The 19,583-nt window shown below is 45.2% G+C and overlaps 1 protein-coding gene across 1 annotated transcript in view; it reads right to left on the bottom strand.

The window, feature by feature from the left end:
- SLC1A3 (solute carrier family 1 member 3) overlaps nucleotides 1-19,583 on the bottom strand; it is a 127,527-nt gene that overhangs the window by 67,537 nt on the left and 40,407 nt on the right. Inside the window, exon 3 of the mRNA XM_068250780.1 lies at nucleotides 8,794-8,931. Coding sequence (XP_068106881.1) covers nucleotides 8,794-8,931 — 138 coding nt within the window. The remainder of the gene's footprint in view (nucleotides 1-8,793; nucleotides 8,932-19,583) is intronic.

A 19,583-nucleotide genomic window follows, 5' to 3' on the forward strand; every position in this document is an offset into this window, starting at 1 on the left:
GACTGTAATGGCTGCTGTTTAGAATGCAGTCTTAAAAATGAAGGTTTGAAATTGAAAATAAAGATATCAATTCTATGTTACTAATGTTCTATTTAGCATAGTAGTTTAGTAAAGCACATACAATTAATTATCGCGTAAGAATATTTTGAGTTCAGGTTCACTTTAAAAAGTGCATGACATAGAGTTCAGCGACTTAAATTCTCCCACTCTGGACATGAATCAGGTTCCACCTATTGCCGACACCCGAATTATGGAGATTTAATTGCATCACCGGCTCTCGGCTCGGATCAGTGGGAAATAGCCGATCCCAGTCAGGTCCGCTCTACTGCTCAGGCGACCTGCTCCTGTGCAGTAGAGCGGACCCGACTAGGATCGGCTAGTTCTGCCTCATATGAGCTGAGCTGGGGAAGGTAAATATTTACATGGCCGACATTCGGAGCGGCCTAGAGAGACCACCGTGGGACGGAGGAGGACGGGGAAAGCCTCAATCAGATCCAGAGGCTTCCCCCTCCTGAGTTAAGTACCCCCCCCCCCCCCCCCCGGGGCCCTTTTTCAGTACAGGTTCTCTTTAAAGGGAATCTGAACTGAGTAAAATGATTTAAAATAAACACATGAGGTAACTTCAAATGAACATTACATAATTACCTTGTCATCAGTTCCTCTCAGAAGCTCACCATTTTCTTCTGACAATGATCCCTTCCAGTTCTGACAACATTTTGTCAGAACTGAAATATATCAGTTGCTGTCAGTTATATATCAGTTGCTGTCAGTTATAGCTGAGAGAACAACTGATGTGCCAGGTAATGTCGATCTTTCCCTATGGCTCAAGTGGGCGATGTTACAGTTTAACAGTGTGCTGACCAGGAAGCTGTTATGGGGCAATAGCCATTTTTTAAAATGGAGGACGGAGAATTACATTGATCACAGTGGACAAACAGGATGCGGGAGAGGAGAAAGAGATTGAGGAGTAGACTGCACGGGAGGTAAGTATGACTTGTGTATGTTTATTTTGACTTTTAATTTTCAGTTCAGGTTTTCTTTAAGATAGCCATAGATTTGAAACTTTAGTCTGAAAATGTAACCCAAAGCTCAAAGAAGACAATCAGTGCATATAATGGATATGGGTAAGCCCCCCCCAAAAAATCTATTATCCAATACATGTAATACAATGTATCAGTTGTTGTGTTAAGTCGTTGACGTATGTCCATGTGATGTTTCCCTAATTGGGGAGTGCCAGAACAAATTGCTAATCATCTACAGATAGCTAGTTCAGCAGCTGCAGGGAAAGGCAAAGCAATAGAGGATGCAATGGTTGTGGCTGTATCAGGGCCCCAGGACCAGAGGGTCTCACTAGGGGCCCTTGTCACCTGCTGTATTAGCTCTTCATTGGTGCTATGGTGGTAATGATCACCTCTAAAGGTGACCAATTGGCCATACATCAGTAGACTTTGTGGCCAATCGACCATCTGATTTGATAATTATTATCGAATCGGACGAAAATCGGTGCCGCCAAGAGCATGCTGATTGAACATGAAATCTCTGGCCGACACGCTGAAACGGGTGCGTGGCAGTAACGGCAAATGCCCCAGCCACGTCCCTCCAAATGTGGATTATTAACCCCCCTCCTTCCCGTGCATGAATACTTTACTTGTCCGTTCTCTTTTTGTCATTGGCGCCCCACATGGTTGTTGGCGATTTGTACGTGAAGCATATGTGTGAGGTCACACTCGGGCCCCATGTGCAATATGCCAGCAACCACGTGGAGCGCCAATGGCGAAGAAGAGTGCAGACACAGTGGTGAACACAGGACAGGTAAAGTATTGATGTATCTACATATACATTTGGGGGGACACTGCCAGGGGTGTTACAAGGCTGATTTCCAAAAGATTTCACGCTGACATCGATCAGGAATCACTATGCAGTTTATGGTGGCCAAGAGATCTCTTTGTAAGATTCGATCAGAGAGAGATGTGTCTCTTGGTCAATCAGTTGGCAAAATCATGTGATATACGGCCACTTCAATGTACTTTGAATAGCGATAATCATTAATAATTCGGAAATTTGTATAGCGCTTTTCTCCTGTTGGACTCAAAGCTCTCAAGAGCTGCAGCCACTAAGGACACACTCAAGAGGTCACGCTGCAGTGTTAGAGAGTCTTGCCCAAGGACTCCCGACTGTATAGGTACTGACCTTAACCAGGATTCAACCCTGGTCTCTCATGTCAAAGGCAGTGCCCTTAACCAGTACTCTCTATCCACCCACCAGCCAACTGTTTGTCTGCTTACACCTTTCTGGCACTCTAGTCCTTGGCAGAATTTGGTGCTCCATATCAATTGTTCTGTAATGAGTGCTTGAGAGGTTCCAGTGTAAGGCTTGCACTGGGGCCCATAGCTCCTTGGCTACACCACTGGCTGCAGACTAACTCATTGACTCTGCAGAGCCATGTCTATTATTGGCCCTGGGTCAGCATACAGCAAATGTCAGCAGGCAGTGCACACAAGCAGCAGTAAGGCCTCTTTTCCATGGATGGCTGAACTGCTCGCTAGTGCAATTACATGCAGCTAAACGTCAGCGTTCGGTAACACTGCGCGTGTCATGTTTGACACACAGCCGCATTATCCAGTAGTACAAAAAGTAACAAAGTGGCCCTGGTTTAGGTGGTGACAGGAAACCCCCCATGTTTAGTGACAGGGCCCCCTTCCTAGTTTAGGTGGTGACAGGTGCCCCCCAGTTTAGGTAGTGACAGGTGCCACCCAGTTTAGGTAGTGACAGGTGCCCCCGATGTTTAGTGACAGGTGCCCCCAGTTTTAAATAGTGACAGGTACCCCCACTCATCGTCTCATCATCAGTCGAACACAACCCCCCCCCCCCCCCCCCGGCGTCCCCGCTGCTATCATGTAAAAGGGAGCTTGCCAGCAGCCAGCGTCTGATCAGCCGGCGACCAGTGACAGTGGGCGCATGGTACCCCCGTGGACACCGGGCTGCACATGCGGATGTACCCCCCATGCTTTGCCGGAAAAGTTCTTCTGGTCAGGTCAGTCTTGGGATTATGGAAAAGAAGCAACATTATTTATTTTCTTCTATTTTTTTATATACTTTTTATGCTTGAGGAACATGAGCACATTATGCAATCAATAGCTCTTTCCATGGGCGGCACAGAAGGAAGGAGGCCATGTCCGCTTAATCTATTTTGTCCCGTCTGAGCTCGGAGGAAGGTAGTAAAGCGTTCACACGGTCTAAATCACATGGCATCTAGTAAACCTCGGCCACAAAGAGCAGGACAATGAGATGCCTGAATGAGTCATGGCCAATAACGGCCGGGGAATGGACCCATTCACTCTCTCTGCTGCACTCATTTCACCCATTGATGTGTGCTGGGTGGCATTCTGGGTCTAGGTCATGGCACTGCAGATGAACATGCTTTTAGAGATGAAGCTGAAAGCCTCTAATCTACAGACCGAGGAAAGGTTTTTCTTTTTTCTTCCTTTCGTTTCCGAGAAATAAACTTAAGAAGTGATTATATCACTCACCACTGAAAAGTCAGGTTACCATTGGTTGCGAAAACCTTTCATTCAGCATGAATCATTCAAGCCCCAAAAAAAGAGTATAAACGTGTGCAGCTAATACCGTAAATAAAAAAAACAAAAAAACACGATTTCCAGCCTGATATCATTAATTTTTTTAAACTGGTATTTTTTTTACAAGTAGAACTAATCTAATTAGGTATTTAGCCTGCTTGAGAGAGAGGAGACCAGAAGCTAGTACTGTGGCTATGCTGTGCAATGGTCTGCTTTCTTTTTATGAGCTTGATGCTTGCAATAGCTATTTCCTTTTGCAAATATTTTGCATTTTTTAACCATTTGCATGAAAGCTGCTTTGTACATGTGTGAAAAATAAAGGGGGAGGGGTGTCAAGGAAGCAGGAAATTTGGGCACCAGAGTCATCGGAAACATTTGGCTTTAATAGGAGGTTTGGGCAGTGCCACCCACTATATGTAGCCGCAGTTTCTTGGGCCTTCGGGGCCCATATTTCCTGTTGTAGCCGCTATTCGTGACGTTTAACATGGGTGCTTTTGGTGGCGTCCAAAGTTCCCCAGGACAGAAAAGTAGCAGCGGTAGTGGAGTTCCACTGCTATGTAGCCCAACTCTAAGAGGACAACATCAGGTTGCTGCCAGAGTTGAGCTGCTATACAGCTGCCTGCTCGCTGGGAGTACTAAGGCACTGGCGTTTGGCTACATCATACAACTCACTCCAGCTTGGGGGGGTTAGTGTTCAGCTGGCTATGCACTATACAATATTTACCCAAGTTCAACATTTAAATGCTCTTTGATTGACCTGTGGGCAACATTCAATAATTATTTGGCTGACCCAGCAGTGCCTGATATTGATCCTAATGTTGATTGCAGGAGGATCACAGTCCCATCGTTGGTGCGGTAGTGTATGGGTGGCTTTAGGCATAGAGGGGGAGGTTAGTGTTAGGAATCGATAGGGTAGGGTTAGTGTTAAAATTAGGTAGTTAGGATTAGGCATAGATAAGGGAGGGTTCCTATAAGAGTTAGGGTACAGAGGGCGATAGTAGAACATCGGTAAAATTACCATTGCTATGTGGCACCCATTTTTACACATGCCTTTTTTGCATGTACGTGAAAGGGAAGCCTAGGGAGGGGGGCCCATAACATTTTTGTTAGAGGGACCAATTACTTATATAGTGCAAGTTACACAAACCATGTAACATTACGTTACATACTATATTTCTCAGTCTATAAGACACTCCTGGCTATAAGACACACATAGGTTTAGAGGACAAAATCTGGAAAAAAAATGTACAAAACCTGGTACGTCCATGATGCAGGGGTGTCTTGTGGACCTTTCCCCCCCCCAAACTATTTAAGCTACACCAGCCATGTACACTAGCCCCAGCTGCCCCATGCCGGTGTACATGTGCCATCCTTCCTGGTTACACCTTCCTTCCTTCCTGGTTACTGTTGCCCTTACTGTGTGACCCCAATGGTGCATTTGGTGCGCATGTCATGCTTGACCCCAGCAGCGCACATGTGCAGTAAGAGGGCAACAGTAACCAGGAAGTAACTAGGAAGGATGGCATAACCGGGAGGGATGGCGTGTGTACAGTGGCAGGATGTGTGGCGGCTGCAGGGGGAGACAGAGGGGGAGAAGAGAGCGGTTACTGGGGTCATGCAGCGTGTATAACGGCACCCTCGGAGGATGTGTAGCTTGGCAGGATTCATCATCGGCTCTGCAGATGGAGGAAAGGAGCACGCCGGCTGAATCAGTAAGCACGTCTCTGCGCACTCTGCAATCATACATGCTTACTATAAGATGCACCGACTTTTCCCCCCAATTTTGGGGAAGAAAAAAATGCCTCTTATAGTCTGAAAAATACAGTAGTTTGTGGAATGTCCTGTAAAATATGCGTGTCCAGCACTTCTATAACTCTGTTCTTATTTTACATAGCTTTGCCTTTGGTCAGGTATACTTTAACACACATGTATTATATTTCAGGGGTTTACTGCTTACAGCTAACCTTTTCGCTTGCCTGTCTAAAGGCCTTTTTTAGTAAAACCCCACAACATTTCTATAAGCAAGGCTGAAACAGGAATTACCTACTTTTCTGGATATTTAACATGCCAAGTCTTAAACAAAGGGGGGGTGAGGTTGTTTGCCCTGGGGAAACTTATGCTGCATCTCAGTAATGCTGCAAATAGCACTCACTCACTTTCTTCTGTTTTCTAACCTCTGCTAGCACTATTATCTGGAATCCGTGATTTCATTAAAAAAACATAGGTAGGAAGACTGTTAGGCCTCGTTCAGATTGCGTTCCGATCGCGGTTGCGTTTGCGTTAGGTGTTTTTTTGACATGTTTTTTCCCCCTTCCTGGCGATTTCTGTGAGTTGGGCAGTTTTGGTAAGCATTTTTGTAAACGCTTTTGCAGAGTGATTCCGTTTTTTCACTTCCTGACTTCAGTCAGGAAGTGAACTCTTTGATCCGGAAAAGAATAAATACATTGTAAAACGCTCACGCAATTGCTGCACAAAGTTATTTTGTGAGTGTTTTGCGTTTTCCTATACCTTCCATTGAGGCAAAATCGCCTCAGAAATGGTCCATGCAGCGTTTCTCTGAGCGGATCGGAAACAAACCACTCAGATGTGAACTCTCTCATAGAGAATCATTGCACAAGCGCTTTCAGGGCGATTTGGAAAAATCACCAGCGCTTAAAACACTCCAAAAGCGCTTCCATTGTGAATGAGCCCTTAGGCACAGGAATGAGCAGAAACTACGCCAGTGCAAGTTTACGCATCGTAGTTCGCATCTACGCATCGTAGTTCGTAGGTGAAGTTTCAAAACTACGCTTACGAATTTACGTGTAGCGAAGTACCGCTCCGCGTAGCTTACGCCCACTATGCGTAGTTAACATGTGTATAGCGTAGTGAACTACGAATGCATTATTCGCGTCTAATTTTCCGCGTGCGGTTGTATGCTTACAAATTTACACATTGGAAAGGGGGGAATGTACGCATAGAAGAGTTCCCGGTATAAGCATTTAAAAAGAGGAATTGATGCGTAAAATTTTCTGCATACGGGCATAAGCATCCGCACGACGCGTAATTGCGTATTTTAACGTGTAGTCTGCGAAATGCATACGAAGTGAATATTTGAGTTTGAAGCCGTAGTTTGGCGAAGCGTAATTGCGTAAAACTACGTGTATTTCCAGCGTAGCTAAGTTGGCTGACTACGACCATCCCTGCTTAGGCATGTTAATCATAGCTCCAGCTGTCCCTCCTTTGGAAGCCAAATCCCTTTATCCCTCTTTCTCCCTCATTTCTCCCTTTTTTCAGGACTGATGTACAGATTAACTAAATATGTATTTTTTTTGTACTGAAATTTTTGTTTAATTGGCTCCAGACTTTATTCCCATCCTTTAAATTGATATATTTCTTAATTTCAAACGTTAATATGAAGACTAGTGGTGATAGAAGAGAAAGACCATTGTGGATTTAATAAAAAAATTACATCTTTGGCTTATGAGTTTTTAGTGGTATGCGCAAAGACAGATTAAGGTTAAACGGGGCCCTAGGGAAGCAACAACTTTGGGCCCACCCTTGATGGCCACCTAGCTGTTTTAGTAAGATTTGTTAGGGGCTAGCATAAACCAAAACCCTAGACTCTTTCCAGGTCCTAGGCAACCGCCTAGGATGGCTTGTGGATGATCTGGCTGTGGGTATGTGTAGCTAGGGGTGTGGGTGTGATTAGAGGCCTGTCAGGGGTGTCTCTTAAAGAGTCCCTCGTTCTCATCTCAAAAAGAGATATAATGTTAATGACCTTAGTCAAAGCGCAGCTCATATTCAATGCACCTGCAGGAACTATAGTGTGCCAGCAGCTCTGTAGTCCTGGGAGAGTGGCTAGACTTTCAAGGACATCCAAGGTGACATGTGACATAATGAGATAGACATGGGTATGTACTGTGCCAAACACAAAAATAACTATTCTGCATTCCTTTTTTTCTTTCTTTGCCTGAAAGAGTTAAAAATTGGGAAATAGTTAAAAAACAGTTTCTGTTCGGGTCGGGACTGGGTCAGACTAAAGCATAACCCTCACTGATAAGTAGTTACAGCCATAAAACATTTTCCTGGCAGTAAATGGCTTCTGAGAGCAGTAAAGAGATAAAAAGGATCAATGGTTCATAGATTTTAACATTTTTAAAAAAATATTTTTTAAAATAAAACCATGTGTTGAAAAGTAATTTTTAGGAGAAGGAGGATAGATACAATTGTTTATCCTATCAGTTTATTTTCACCTCAGATGTCCTTTAAGGCAGTCCAGGCCAGGGCCGGGCCGAGGCATAGGCTGGAGAGGCTTCAGCCTCAGGGCGCAGTGTAGGATGGGGCGCACAATTCATTCAGCTGTCATTCCTAATTGTGTATGAAGCAGAAAGAAATAAAAAAAGGGGATATATAGCAGTGACTGCAAGCCAGATAACTAGATATTAACCTCCCTGGCGTTCTATTAAGATCGCCAGGGCGGCTGCGGGAGGTTTTTTTTAAATAAAAAAAAAACTATTTCATGCAGCCAACTTTAAGCCCACTAGAGTGCGCTCCGTATGCGCACTTCTGATCGCCTCCGCAATGAGCGGCCTTCCTTGTTTCGCTTTCCTCATCGCCATGGCGACGAGCGGAGTGACGTTAGGAGCCCTGGGGCGCCTCTTAGTCTAACAGCAATCAGTGTGGGGCTGCTGGGGTGGGAGGGATGGAGGGGCGCTTCTTAGTCTAACAGCAATCAGTGTGTGATAGCTGGGGTGGGAGGGATGGAGGGGCGCACTTTGGTGTCTCAGCCTTGGGTGCTGGAGGACCTTGTCTCAGCTTTGCTTGGTGGAACTTTTTTTTCTGGCTATGTGCCTTGGCTTTTATATTCGTACCTCTCCACAAAGATTACCGTCATCAGCAAAATAAGAATTTTCTGACACTGTAGCAGTTGCATAACTACAATGTTCACACCCCTTCCGTTGCCCCCCCCCCCCTCCCTCCTCGGTGCCCTTTACGGCCTGGGGGATCGTCTCACAAGAGTCATAAAACAAGTGTGGCCATCATGAACTTCCCACCCATAACAAGTGCAGCCACAAAAACACCTGATCTGAAGTATAGTCCCCTGTATAGAAGGAAGGGAAGGTTAGTAGTTGGGGGCCCCCCACAGCTCTGGGCTCCCCTGTGATCTGCTATGCTCTATTTACACCCCTGAACTGTAGTGGCATGATGTCATATAACAAGATGCTCCACTTACCTGTAACCAGACTGGACACAATGAGAGGCAGAACCAGCATTTGTAGCATTCTCATCAGCAGCTCTCCAGGGAAGGAGAAGTACTTGATCTCTCGGTAGGACATGTGGTACGACCGCACAGAAAATCCCAGGACCACTCCTGTAGAGAAATGGCAAAAATAATCATGAAAAAGGAACTGGTCTCATAACATCATAGTAGTAGCAGTGAATTATTGTACTGTGTTAGCCATTAATAAAAGCAGGAAGTGCTTGCAGTTATTAGTTATAAGGGCACCACCTTTGACATAGGAGACCAGGATTTAAATCCTAGCATGAGTGCGTGATTAGCTAAACTCTTTGCAACGCGCAGCAACAACGACTGTCACAGTGGATTGGATCTGTAAGATCCCTGACGGCCCCCAACAACTCCCACACAAACAGCTGCGATTGTTTGAATTCTCATTCGCGTCCGTCATGTGACGTTGCATGCCACGTGTCCCACGGGTACGAGGATGGATCGAGGAACCTCGTTCATCAGGAGGCATCGCTGTGTGGTTCCCTGATCCATCATCAGGTTAGTATTCAGCTTAATGCTTCAAATTCCTACAATGGAGGCTTAATGACTGTACGCTAAGTGGCTGCAGCTCCTCTTAAAGTAAACCTGTAGTTTTAAAAAGAGCACATACTTACCTCAGTAGAGGGAGGCCTCTAGATCCTCCAAAGGCTCCCCACATCCTCATTGGGACCAGCATTGGGACCCTCTAGGAGTTTGCGGGGGTGCTCTTGTCTGTGAATGAGCACAGCCGGACTGCAAAGACGCAGACTACTTGGAGCCTGTGCAGTAGCACGGAGTCTCTTGGGTTCGGCGGAAAAAGCTAAGCTCGATCAACTGCATGTTACCGTGCAAGAGGGAGTCACAGACGGGGAGGGCGGCCAAGCCCTGTTTGCTGTGGGGTGGGCAACGCTGGATTGGTGGAGGAAGGGGGTTGGGGGAAGCCTTTGGATTATCCAGAAGCTTCGATCTACTGAGGTAAGTATCAACTTGGGACGTTTTTTCCCCTTTAGGTACACTTTAACTACACAAGTCTGACAGGAGAAAATCGCTATGCAAATGTTAGCGTTCATATCTTCCTATATTCTCAATCCAGCACAAATTCAGCTGCTTTCCTGCACCGGCCTGGTAACATGCATTTGTTAGTGCTCAGTCCCTGCGCTAGACAGGTGATCCCCCCGCCATGAAGTCAGATTTCAGCTGTAGCCGCGCACAGACTCAACATGGCGCGGTCCTCCGCTGCCCTGAAAAGCCACTGCGTGTCAGCGATTGTCACGTGTGGTGTTACAACTGCTGCAATTTTACTGCACTTTAATTGTAGAGACTGAACTGCTCGTCAAGCGCACTGTTCAGCCATCTATCTGGAGGAGGCCTCAATCAGATCAAGTGTTTTTGAACACGTGCCGTATATTTCAAGATGGTCAATAAGATGCCAAAAGTTCAGGCTTGCAAGTACACTAAATGCAACTTGTATGCAAATTGGAACTGGACCGATCAAAATAACCAGGAAGTGCTTTTGATTGGCTGAAGTCCAGCTGAATGCAATCCGCATTAAATTTGCATGCAAGCTGGAGTTATTAGCAGCCTACTGAATGGAATAGCAAACATTATTCTTTCAGGGATGCGGTTCACTTTTTAGGACAAAATATAAGCTCTGTGGCACATTAATAGTTATAGTAGTAGTAATAATAATATAATCAAAGGACCGCACATATTTACTGTTTCTAAGGTAATTACGCCAGCAGCCCCGTAGGCCAGTGATAAAGAGTGCAATTCTCTGATCCTGCAGCTCACCGATAGCATTTGAGGACGGACAATGCTCAGGGTGTTAAACTGAGCAGCAGCACATAACCACATTTTAAAGGGAACTCGAGGTGAGAGGGATATGGAGGCTGCCATATTTATTTCCTTTGAAACAATACCAGTTGCCTGGCAGTCATCCTGATCCTGTTTCTCTAATACTTTTAGCCATATACGCTGATCAAACATATGCAGATCAGGTACTCTGACTCAGCCGACTCAGGTTTTACCGGATTAGCCAAAGGGTTTTGACTCAAACACTACTTATGCCTGAAGCTCATCAGGGCTTCCAGGCAACTGGCATTGTTTACAAGGAAATAAATATGGCAGCCTAATAGGTAATAGGTAGGGCGATCAGACTTCCCCCCTTTTTTCCCCACTAGGGGGATGTCCTGCTGGGGGGGTCTGATCGCCGCCAGCTTGCTGTGTTTAGCGCGGGGGGCTCCTTAAAGCCCCCCTCCGCAGAGATATTCCCCCCTCCCTCTCCTTCCTTCCCTCTCCTAACTGTGGGCGGCACAGGATGGCGATCCGTCCTGTACCGCCTCTGATAGGCCTCAGCCTATCAGACGGCGGCGATCCCCGGCCAATCAGAGGCCGGGGATCGCCGATCTCCTTTACGGCGCTGCTGTGACAGCAGCGCCGTATGCTGTAAACACCGGGGATTTCTTCCCCGCGTGTTTACATTTCGCCTGCGAGCCGCGATCGGAGGCTCGCAGGCTGTTCATGAAGACTCCCTCCCTGAACTGACATAGAACGGCCGCTCGAACGAACGGCCGTTTCCATGGAAATACCACTGCGACCAGCTGCCGCCTATCGGCGTTGGCTGCTCGTTAAGTGGTTAAGGGCTAATAAACAGATACATGGCAAACTATGAATTTATAATTCAAACAAGTTTCATGCTGAAAGAATTTCTCTCCTGACTTTTTACAGCAAATGTATGACTAATAAAAGGTTTGTGACTATCAGGAGTATTACTGCAGTAGTGTTTGAGATAGCTGATCCACATGCTTTTCCTTACATCTGCTGCCAGCTCCGAATCCATTGACCTGAGAAAACTGCTTCTGTACACTCTCACTAAAAACCTATTAACATGAATCAGGGCTGCACAGATGTGTTTTTTTATATATATTGATGATATTAAAAATACATTTACATTTGAATTTTAAAGTTAACCTGAACCGAGTAAAATTATTTAAAATAAACACATGACCTCAATTCACTAAGCTTTATCAAACACTTTATCAAACGTTTGATAATTGACCTCATGGGTAAAATCTAATTTTGAATTCACTAAGGTGTTATATATTTATTGAATGTTTTATCGATAAATGCAAATGAATATTACATATTTTCCTCGCGGTCAGTTCCTCTCAGAAGCTCACCATTTTCTGCTAAGAATGATTCCTTCCAGTTCTGACATCTTGTCAGAACTGAGATATATCAGTTGGTGTCAGTTATATGTCAGTTGTTGTCAGTTATAACTGAAAGGACAAGTGATGTGCAAGATAATATCCCTGTTTGCCTATGGCATAAGTGGGTGATATTACAGTTTAAAGAGAACCTGAGGTGGGTTTGTGAAATCATATTAGGACACCGAGGCCTGTTCTGTGTACAATCACCTCCTCTGTGTCCTTTCAGTGTGCCTCCAGCCCCCCCAAGGGCTCTGCTGTCCCCCATTATAAAAAGCGCCAGGCTAGCGACACGCAGATAGTCGCTAGCCTGTTATTTATCTCAGGCTGCCACTCACCGCCGCTCCCCCGCTTCCTGTATAGCACGGCCGTTTGGAGGAAGCTTACAGAAGCGGGGAGGGAAGGGACACAGGCGGGGGAGCCGCGCTATACAGGAGGCGGGAAAGCGGCAATGAGTGGCAGCCTGAGGTAAATAACAGGCTAGCGACAATCTGTGTGTTGCTAGCCTGGCGCTTTTTATAATGGGGACAGCAGAGCATGGGGGGGGGGGGGTTGGAGGCACTATAGAAGGACACAGAGGCTGGTGATTGTATACAGAACGCGCCTCTGTGTACTAATATGATTTCACAAACCCACCATTCTCTTTAAGGCCTGGAACCCACTACAAATAGAAAGTCCCTAGCATTTTTAATCAGCATTTTGTAAGCGATTTCATGAACATTATTCGGCGATTTTGGTAGCAATTTAAAAAAGTGTAAGCTTTTTGCCAGTGATTGTGATAGCGATTAGTGATTTTAATTCCGATTGGTCCTTTCAATTTATTATAATTTTTTTGCAGTAATTTAAATTCGCACAGATATCGCTATGTGTAGCGATTCATGAGCGATTTGCCAGCGCTTAAATACTTTACATTGAAGCGCAAAGGCTCCCAAAATGCTGCATGTTCTGTGATAGCGATTTTGCTAATCGCAATTGCTACAGTGGGATTTGTTACATTTAATTACACTGGCAGAGCATTTAGGGAAATAGCCAGCGATTTAAAGCGCTCCCTAACCCAAAAAAACGCTCTAGTGGGTTCCAGGCCTAACAGTGTACTGACCAGGAAGCTGTTATGGGGTAATGGCCATTTTTAAAATGGAGGACAGGAAATTCCATCAATCACAGTGGACAAGCAGGACGTGGGTGAGGAGAAAGAGATTGATAAGTAGACTACACGGGAGGTATGTACGACATGTGTATGTTTATTCTGACTTTTATTTTTCAGTTCAGCTTTGCTTTAAGTCAGCTATCATTTTACAAAACTATAAAGGACATCTGTGGAAAAATTGTAAAATTTTAAAATATGTACATGAACGTATTGGCCTAGGGGCGGAAAAAGTATAAATCTGGCTTTGAGATTGGATAGCTAGTCTTTAAGCTAAAATTGCACTTGTGATCTGGAATCTGTTCCATATGTCACACTGCACTTCAGTACAGACAGCCCAGGTATTTTCTCTTCTTTCATGAGTAAATTATATGCACAAAGCTGGAACAATTATTGATTTTTTTTCTCACAACTGCCATAACTGAGTAACTGGTCCGATGCAGCCAGTATGGAGAAGCTGGTCCTCTGCATTAATTTCATATGCAAAAATATGTAGAGCTGTACCAGTAGGAATTGATTTTCATTTTAATTTTCCATACAGAACCCTTCCATTCGCGTCGGCGCTATTAAGGGGTGTGGTAGCCAGGCAACTGAAGGCGCCTTACTCCTATGCTAATTTCTCTGCCAATGACAAGCCATCTTTGACGGACCCTTATTCCTTGTAGTTCTGCATCTTTTAAAGGGGTTCTGGGGAGGCTATTAAAAACAAAAAACTGATGCTTGCCTGAGGCCTCTATCAGCCCCCTGCAGCTGTCATGTCCCGTGCCGTCCTCATATGATCCTCCATTCCCTGCCACCGAGCCCGGTCTAATTATGCTTCTAACCAAACTGCAGCTGCGCGGCCATGCTCGCTCCCGCACGCGTCATCGGGAGCTTACTGCGCAGTACAAGAAAACTTTGTACGGCACCTGCGCAGTAAGCCCTTGATGACACGCGCGGGAGCGAGCAGTATTCCTCTGACGAATATTAGACCGGGACCGGCGGTGGGGAACGGAGGAGGACGGTACAGGACATGACAGCTGCAGGAGGCTGATAGAAGCCCCAGGTAAGTGTCAGTTTTTTGTTTTTCTTAGCCTCCACAGAACTCCTTTTAAGTCCTGCAAAATGACTTAAAAATGACACAATAAGGCTACTGATCTAAAATCTGTATTTGACTTTAGAAAAAAAACAGTATGTCTAAAGCAAGCTGCTGTTTGAAGACCATGTAGCCTCACTTAGGAGTACGTATTATAGCGGCACTGCTTGAGTTGGGCACTGGGTGGTGCAGTATGAATGGATGTCTCTTCACCCCAGAGATGGATTTAAGTGAAATGGGGCCCCTGGGAAGCATGAACTTTGGGCCCACCCTAATGGCTACCTGACTTTTTTGGTAAGATGTGTTGGGGACTAGCATAAGCCAGGCCCCTAGATTCTCTCCAGGCCCATGACACCTGCCTAATTCACCTTGTGGATGTTCCGGCTCTGCTCCACCCTGTGAGCAGGAATGGCAGTTCATACCCTTTTCCACCACACAAGGCCGGATTTATACTCTTTCCATCCCTAGGCTAACTTTCTGGTTGTTCTCTACCCATGGGTAAAGATACCCCTCCAGTTCCATGTGCAGCCCCCCTCTCCTATGTAAAATTCACGAACCAACAGCCCCTGCCCAAAAACCAGGTCTTCATGGCCTTTCAAGAAATCCCGCCTTGCCCTCATGTGGGAGATTGTGCAGCATTTTGTATCATCCAAGGCTCATCAGATACCAGCCAGACATTGTCATAACAGGATGTAGGCACTTTAACAACCTGAAACTCTGATTAATTAGGTCACTCTGCTTTTTACTACCAATGGCTGTTTCTGACTGATGTAGTCTATAAAAGGCTTCCCGTTGCCCGTTATAGCATTCATTTGTCTTAGGGTTGCCTTGCTGGGTGTGTTTATTTCTGGATTTCTTGTCTGTGACCTTGCTTGACCTTGTTTTGGATTGCTGCCTGGACAGACCTTGGTACCCGACCTTTTCTTGTCTTGCCCTTAGAACGGCGTTATTTCTTCTCTTCACTGCATGACCCTTGGACCATTGCTGGGTTCGTTTTTTCCTTATGATTTGGTATTTTGTCTCTGATTACTAGCTGCCCAACCTGGACTTTTCTCGACTATGATATTGCCTGTTTCCCTGCCTAGTGGGTTCTGGTGGTACCACTGTCTTACGGCCTTTAGTTCCTATACTTTCCACATATCAAGGTCTGGGTGTAACCAGGTGTTGGGACGACGCACTTGTCATCCTTCGGTTGACGCGCCACACTGGGTGAAGACTGTGGAGGAGATTAGGGTATAGGAACTCATATAAGGCAGTGGATCCACTAGGCCTCCCAGTAACCCTTAATTTTCCTGCTCCTACCTTTAGCTAACATTCTCTACCTAAAACATAACGAAGCATTACAGAAGTGTAGAGGTCTCATGGCCTTCTTATCTGTATTAGTTTCGCACAAGCTCAAATCGCTTGTAAAAACACCCGTGCTGAGATGATCTTGTCAGCAAGCCAAAACCTTGATAATATTTAAGATTGGAGCCAGAGTATATTACAATGTATATCCTTATATTACCTTTAAGTGTCTGCATGCCAGATCAACAGGGACATTCATCATCTGAGGTAAATGATGCCCAGCCCCCTTCCCAGTCATTAGCATTCTGCCTCGGGGTACTCAACTGATTCTGCATGTAAAACGACTCGGGGAAACGTTTCTCCATCTCCATTAACTAAGCACAGACAGAAAGCAGCTAGTGGTTTAGGTTTGATGGAATGGAGTAGTGCTGAGTGATAATCGCAGGAAAATAAGGTCATCCATGAAGTTAGGAGACACAGTAGTGAAGACTAAGAGGTAAGGGAAGTACGCAGGCAAAATGCCCTTCTTATAATTTCTACTGATATACAAAATATTAATGATTAGCACCCTTACCTTGTAGCACTATGCATGGCAGGGATTGAGATGAGATGGCTCTATGGGATAGGGCTTTTCAGTCTCTTTTAGTCCCCTATACTTTCCTAGTGGTTTGGGTCACCCGAGCTGCTTGGTTACTCTGTTGTTCTGGTCCAAGCCCTATTCCATAGAGTTATATCAATCCCTGCCATGCATTTATGAGGACCAAAAGTCTGAAATGGGCCGTCTGCATGTTGGGTTAATGTGGCTCTATAAAATTTATAAGCTATAGGCTCGCTATACACCAGAGGTTCTGTATGGAAACCTGACTTCAGTAACATAAAGAAATTATTTGCATATTCAGCAGTGATACACTGTGGGAGACCACAGTTGCTCACTTAAAGCTGAATTATGGCCCCAAAACAACCTTTTATTTAAAGATAAACCGGGACCAAGAGTTGAACTTCATCCCAATCAGTAGCTGATACCCCATTTTACATGATAAATCTATTCCTTTTCACAAACAGATCATCAGGGGGCGCTGTATGACTGATATTGTGGTGAAACCCCTCCCAGAGGAAACTGTGAGGACCGTGGTCTTGGCAGTTTCCTCTCTGCGAACCTCGTTGCATTGTGGGAAATAGTTGTTTACAGCTGTTTCCAACTGCCAAAAAAGCAAGCAGCAGCCACTTCCGGTGACATCACCTGCCAGCAGTAAAAATGTCACCATGTGATAGTTGTCAGAACAATGGGCAAACACTGACTAAATCATTTATACATAATTATTGTAAAAATGAAGCATTTTTTTTTAGTACATTATTTTCACTGGACTACCTCTTTAAATCATTGGTATATATTTGGGTTAGAGCAGAGAGTGCAACAGACCGATCCTACCCAAGTCACCCCTTGCCCATGTCCAGCACACTTTCTGCCTCTCCCTTCCTATTTAACCAAGGATTCTGGCATGGAGGTCCTCTTATTGCAGAGTCTATGTCCAGCAGAGCTTGCTAGAAAAGTTGCCATGTTCCTCTCTTCAGCCGATGCTTCCTTCTGCATCCACTGATATCTATAGGTACTGTATCCCACTGTGTCATGCTGTGCCTTTAGCATTGCTCTGGAACTGGCTCTACACCAGGGATCCAAAAAAAGTCTGGAGACACTGTGGCTACAGAGACACAGCAAGACACAGTGGCTACAGACAGCGGTGGAAGGACAAGAGCTTGACAGCATTAGCTGAAGACAAGAGCTTGACAGTTTGGAACACAGTACCTCTCCAGCATGCTCCACTCCATGATATTCCATGGAAGAATCCTTGGTTTAACTGGTTGGGAGGCAGAAGGTGCTAATTGTGCTTTATATGCATAAATATGAGGAGGGGATGACTGAGGGGGTCATTCTGTTGCTTTCTCTGTTGACAGGAGATTGGCAGGGTGATCACAATATTGGCATTGCGGTGGCATTGGCAGCAGGGCCAAACACCCCCTTGGTTTATAGTCGAGTCAACAACTCAAAGTCAAGTTTTTACCTGTTCTATCAGGTAAAATGTTAAGATGGGCTTCTTCTAATTGGTTTATATTCGAGTATTCACTGTTATGACTTAATTGAGGAGTGGTTGGAGGAATAAGACACTGTGTTTTTTTTTTCTTACAATCTCCTTTAGGCCTCTTGCACATTGCAAGCGATTCAGATTCAGATTCCACTTTTTAATCAGTTTTTACTTCCGATTCCGATTCAGATTTGCAGTTTGCTCCCTGCACACTGCAAATCGGAATCTGAATTGAATGTAAAAACTGATTAAATAGCGGAATCTGAATCTGAATCGCTTGCAGTGTGCAAGAGGCCTAAAAGAGTACATGAACCTTTGGAATGGAAATTGGAAAATTGATTTCTATACTGACTCCCAATGATAAAAGTCCCATACCTTCAGAAACATGAAATGCATCAATTGGAGGTGAGCAGGGCCATGGCTACAAAACAAAACCCAATACTGGCAGGCACATCTGGCTACCTATACTGCGAGGCATATCTGGCTACCTATGCTGCAAGGCACATCTAGCTACCTATATTGGGAGGCACTACTTCAGGCAGGGGATTCTGATTACTTATACTGGGGGCTACCTTGGTCTATCTAGTACTGGGGGGCACCTCTGACTACCTAAAACTGGTGTGTGTGCTTTGGGGGTGGAGAGGGGGGGGGGCTTGAAGGTGCATAAAGGCACCTTTGGCACCTTTATGCACCTTAATATATATATATTTTTTGGGGGGGGGCTAACCAAAACTTTGCTATGGGGCTCCATGATTTCTAGCTACGCTCCTGAGGGTTAAAGAGAATCTGTACTCTAAAATTCTTACAATAAAAAGCATACCATTCTATTCAGTATGTTCTCCTGGGCCCCTCTTTGCTGTTGCTGCCACTCCCTGCTGAGATCCTGGCTTGAAATTGCCAGTTTTAGGCAGTGTTTACAAACAAAAGACATGGCTGCTAACCAGCATGTGACAGGCTCAGAGAAGCTCAGTCAGTGACTCATACAGAGCCTGGAGGGGGCATGGAGAGGGTGTGCATAACTTCTATCCTATCACAGCAGAGCAGCACATTCCAGCCTGAGCCGACAAAGCCGGCAAAGGAAAGAAGATTAGATTACATAACAGAGATAATACAGCCACTGTGCAACTAGCAAAGGCTGCAGTAAGACAGACCACATTAGAACAGGTATAGGAACTTATAGGATAGAAGAAATTAGGCTGAACATTTTGTTACAGAGTCTCTTTAATATATATTAGTAGCGTCACTGATGCTTCCAGCAAGAGGAGAGAAATTAAAAAGAGTAGGCCAAATTTATCAAAGCATTACCAACAGTTTTTTTCTTCTTAAACAGTTCTAACCAGCAGGGGAACTGTTCTGCATAATAATAGTAAGATTCTTAAATCTTACTTAATAGTGACAGTTTAGTGTGAATTTTTAGAGCTGCAGTACAGTTAAGAAAAGTTCAAATCCATTCCTAAACTGCTGCAGATTAAAAAGTGCTTAATAGCAGTTCTCCAGATAGTGCAGCAGTACAGGCTAGGCATGATTTGTGAAGTGCACCTCCCCCCCTGCTGCTAGGTGTCCTGTGAAGCTGTTCTGTGCTTAACCCTTCCAGTGCTGGGCATTACAGCAGATGTATTTGTTACCTCAGCAACAGCAATTCCTCTAACACTGCACTGTCTGAGAGACCTTCCTAACTCCTCCTATTTTACATCTGTTTAACCACTTGCCGACCGCGCACTCATACCGCGCGTCGGCAAAGTGGCAGCTGCAGGACCAGCGACGCAGTTCTGCGTCGCCGGCTGCAGGCTAATTAATCAGGAAGCAGCCGCTCGCGCGAGCGGCTGCTTCCTGTCAATTCACGGCGGGGGGCTCCGTGAATAGCCTGCGGGCCGCCGATCGCGGCTCGCAGGCTAAATGTAAACACAAGCGGAAATAATCCGCTTTGTTTACATTTTTACAACGCTGCTAACAGTAGCAGCGTT

This window comes from Hyperolius riggenbachi, chromosome 1 (genome assembly GCF_040937935.1).
Source record: "Hyperolius riggenbachi isolate aHypRig1 chromosome 1, aHypRig1.pri, whole genome shotgun sequence".
Classification (NCBI taxonomy): Eukaryota; Metazoa; Chordata; class Amphibia; order Anura; family Hyperoliidae; genus Hyperolius; species Hyperolius riggenbachi.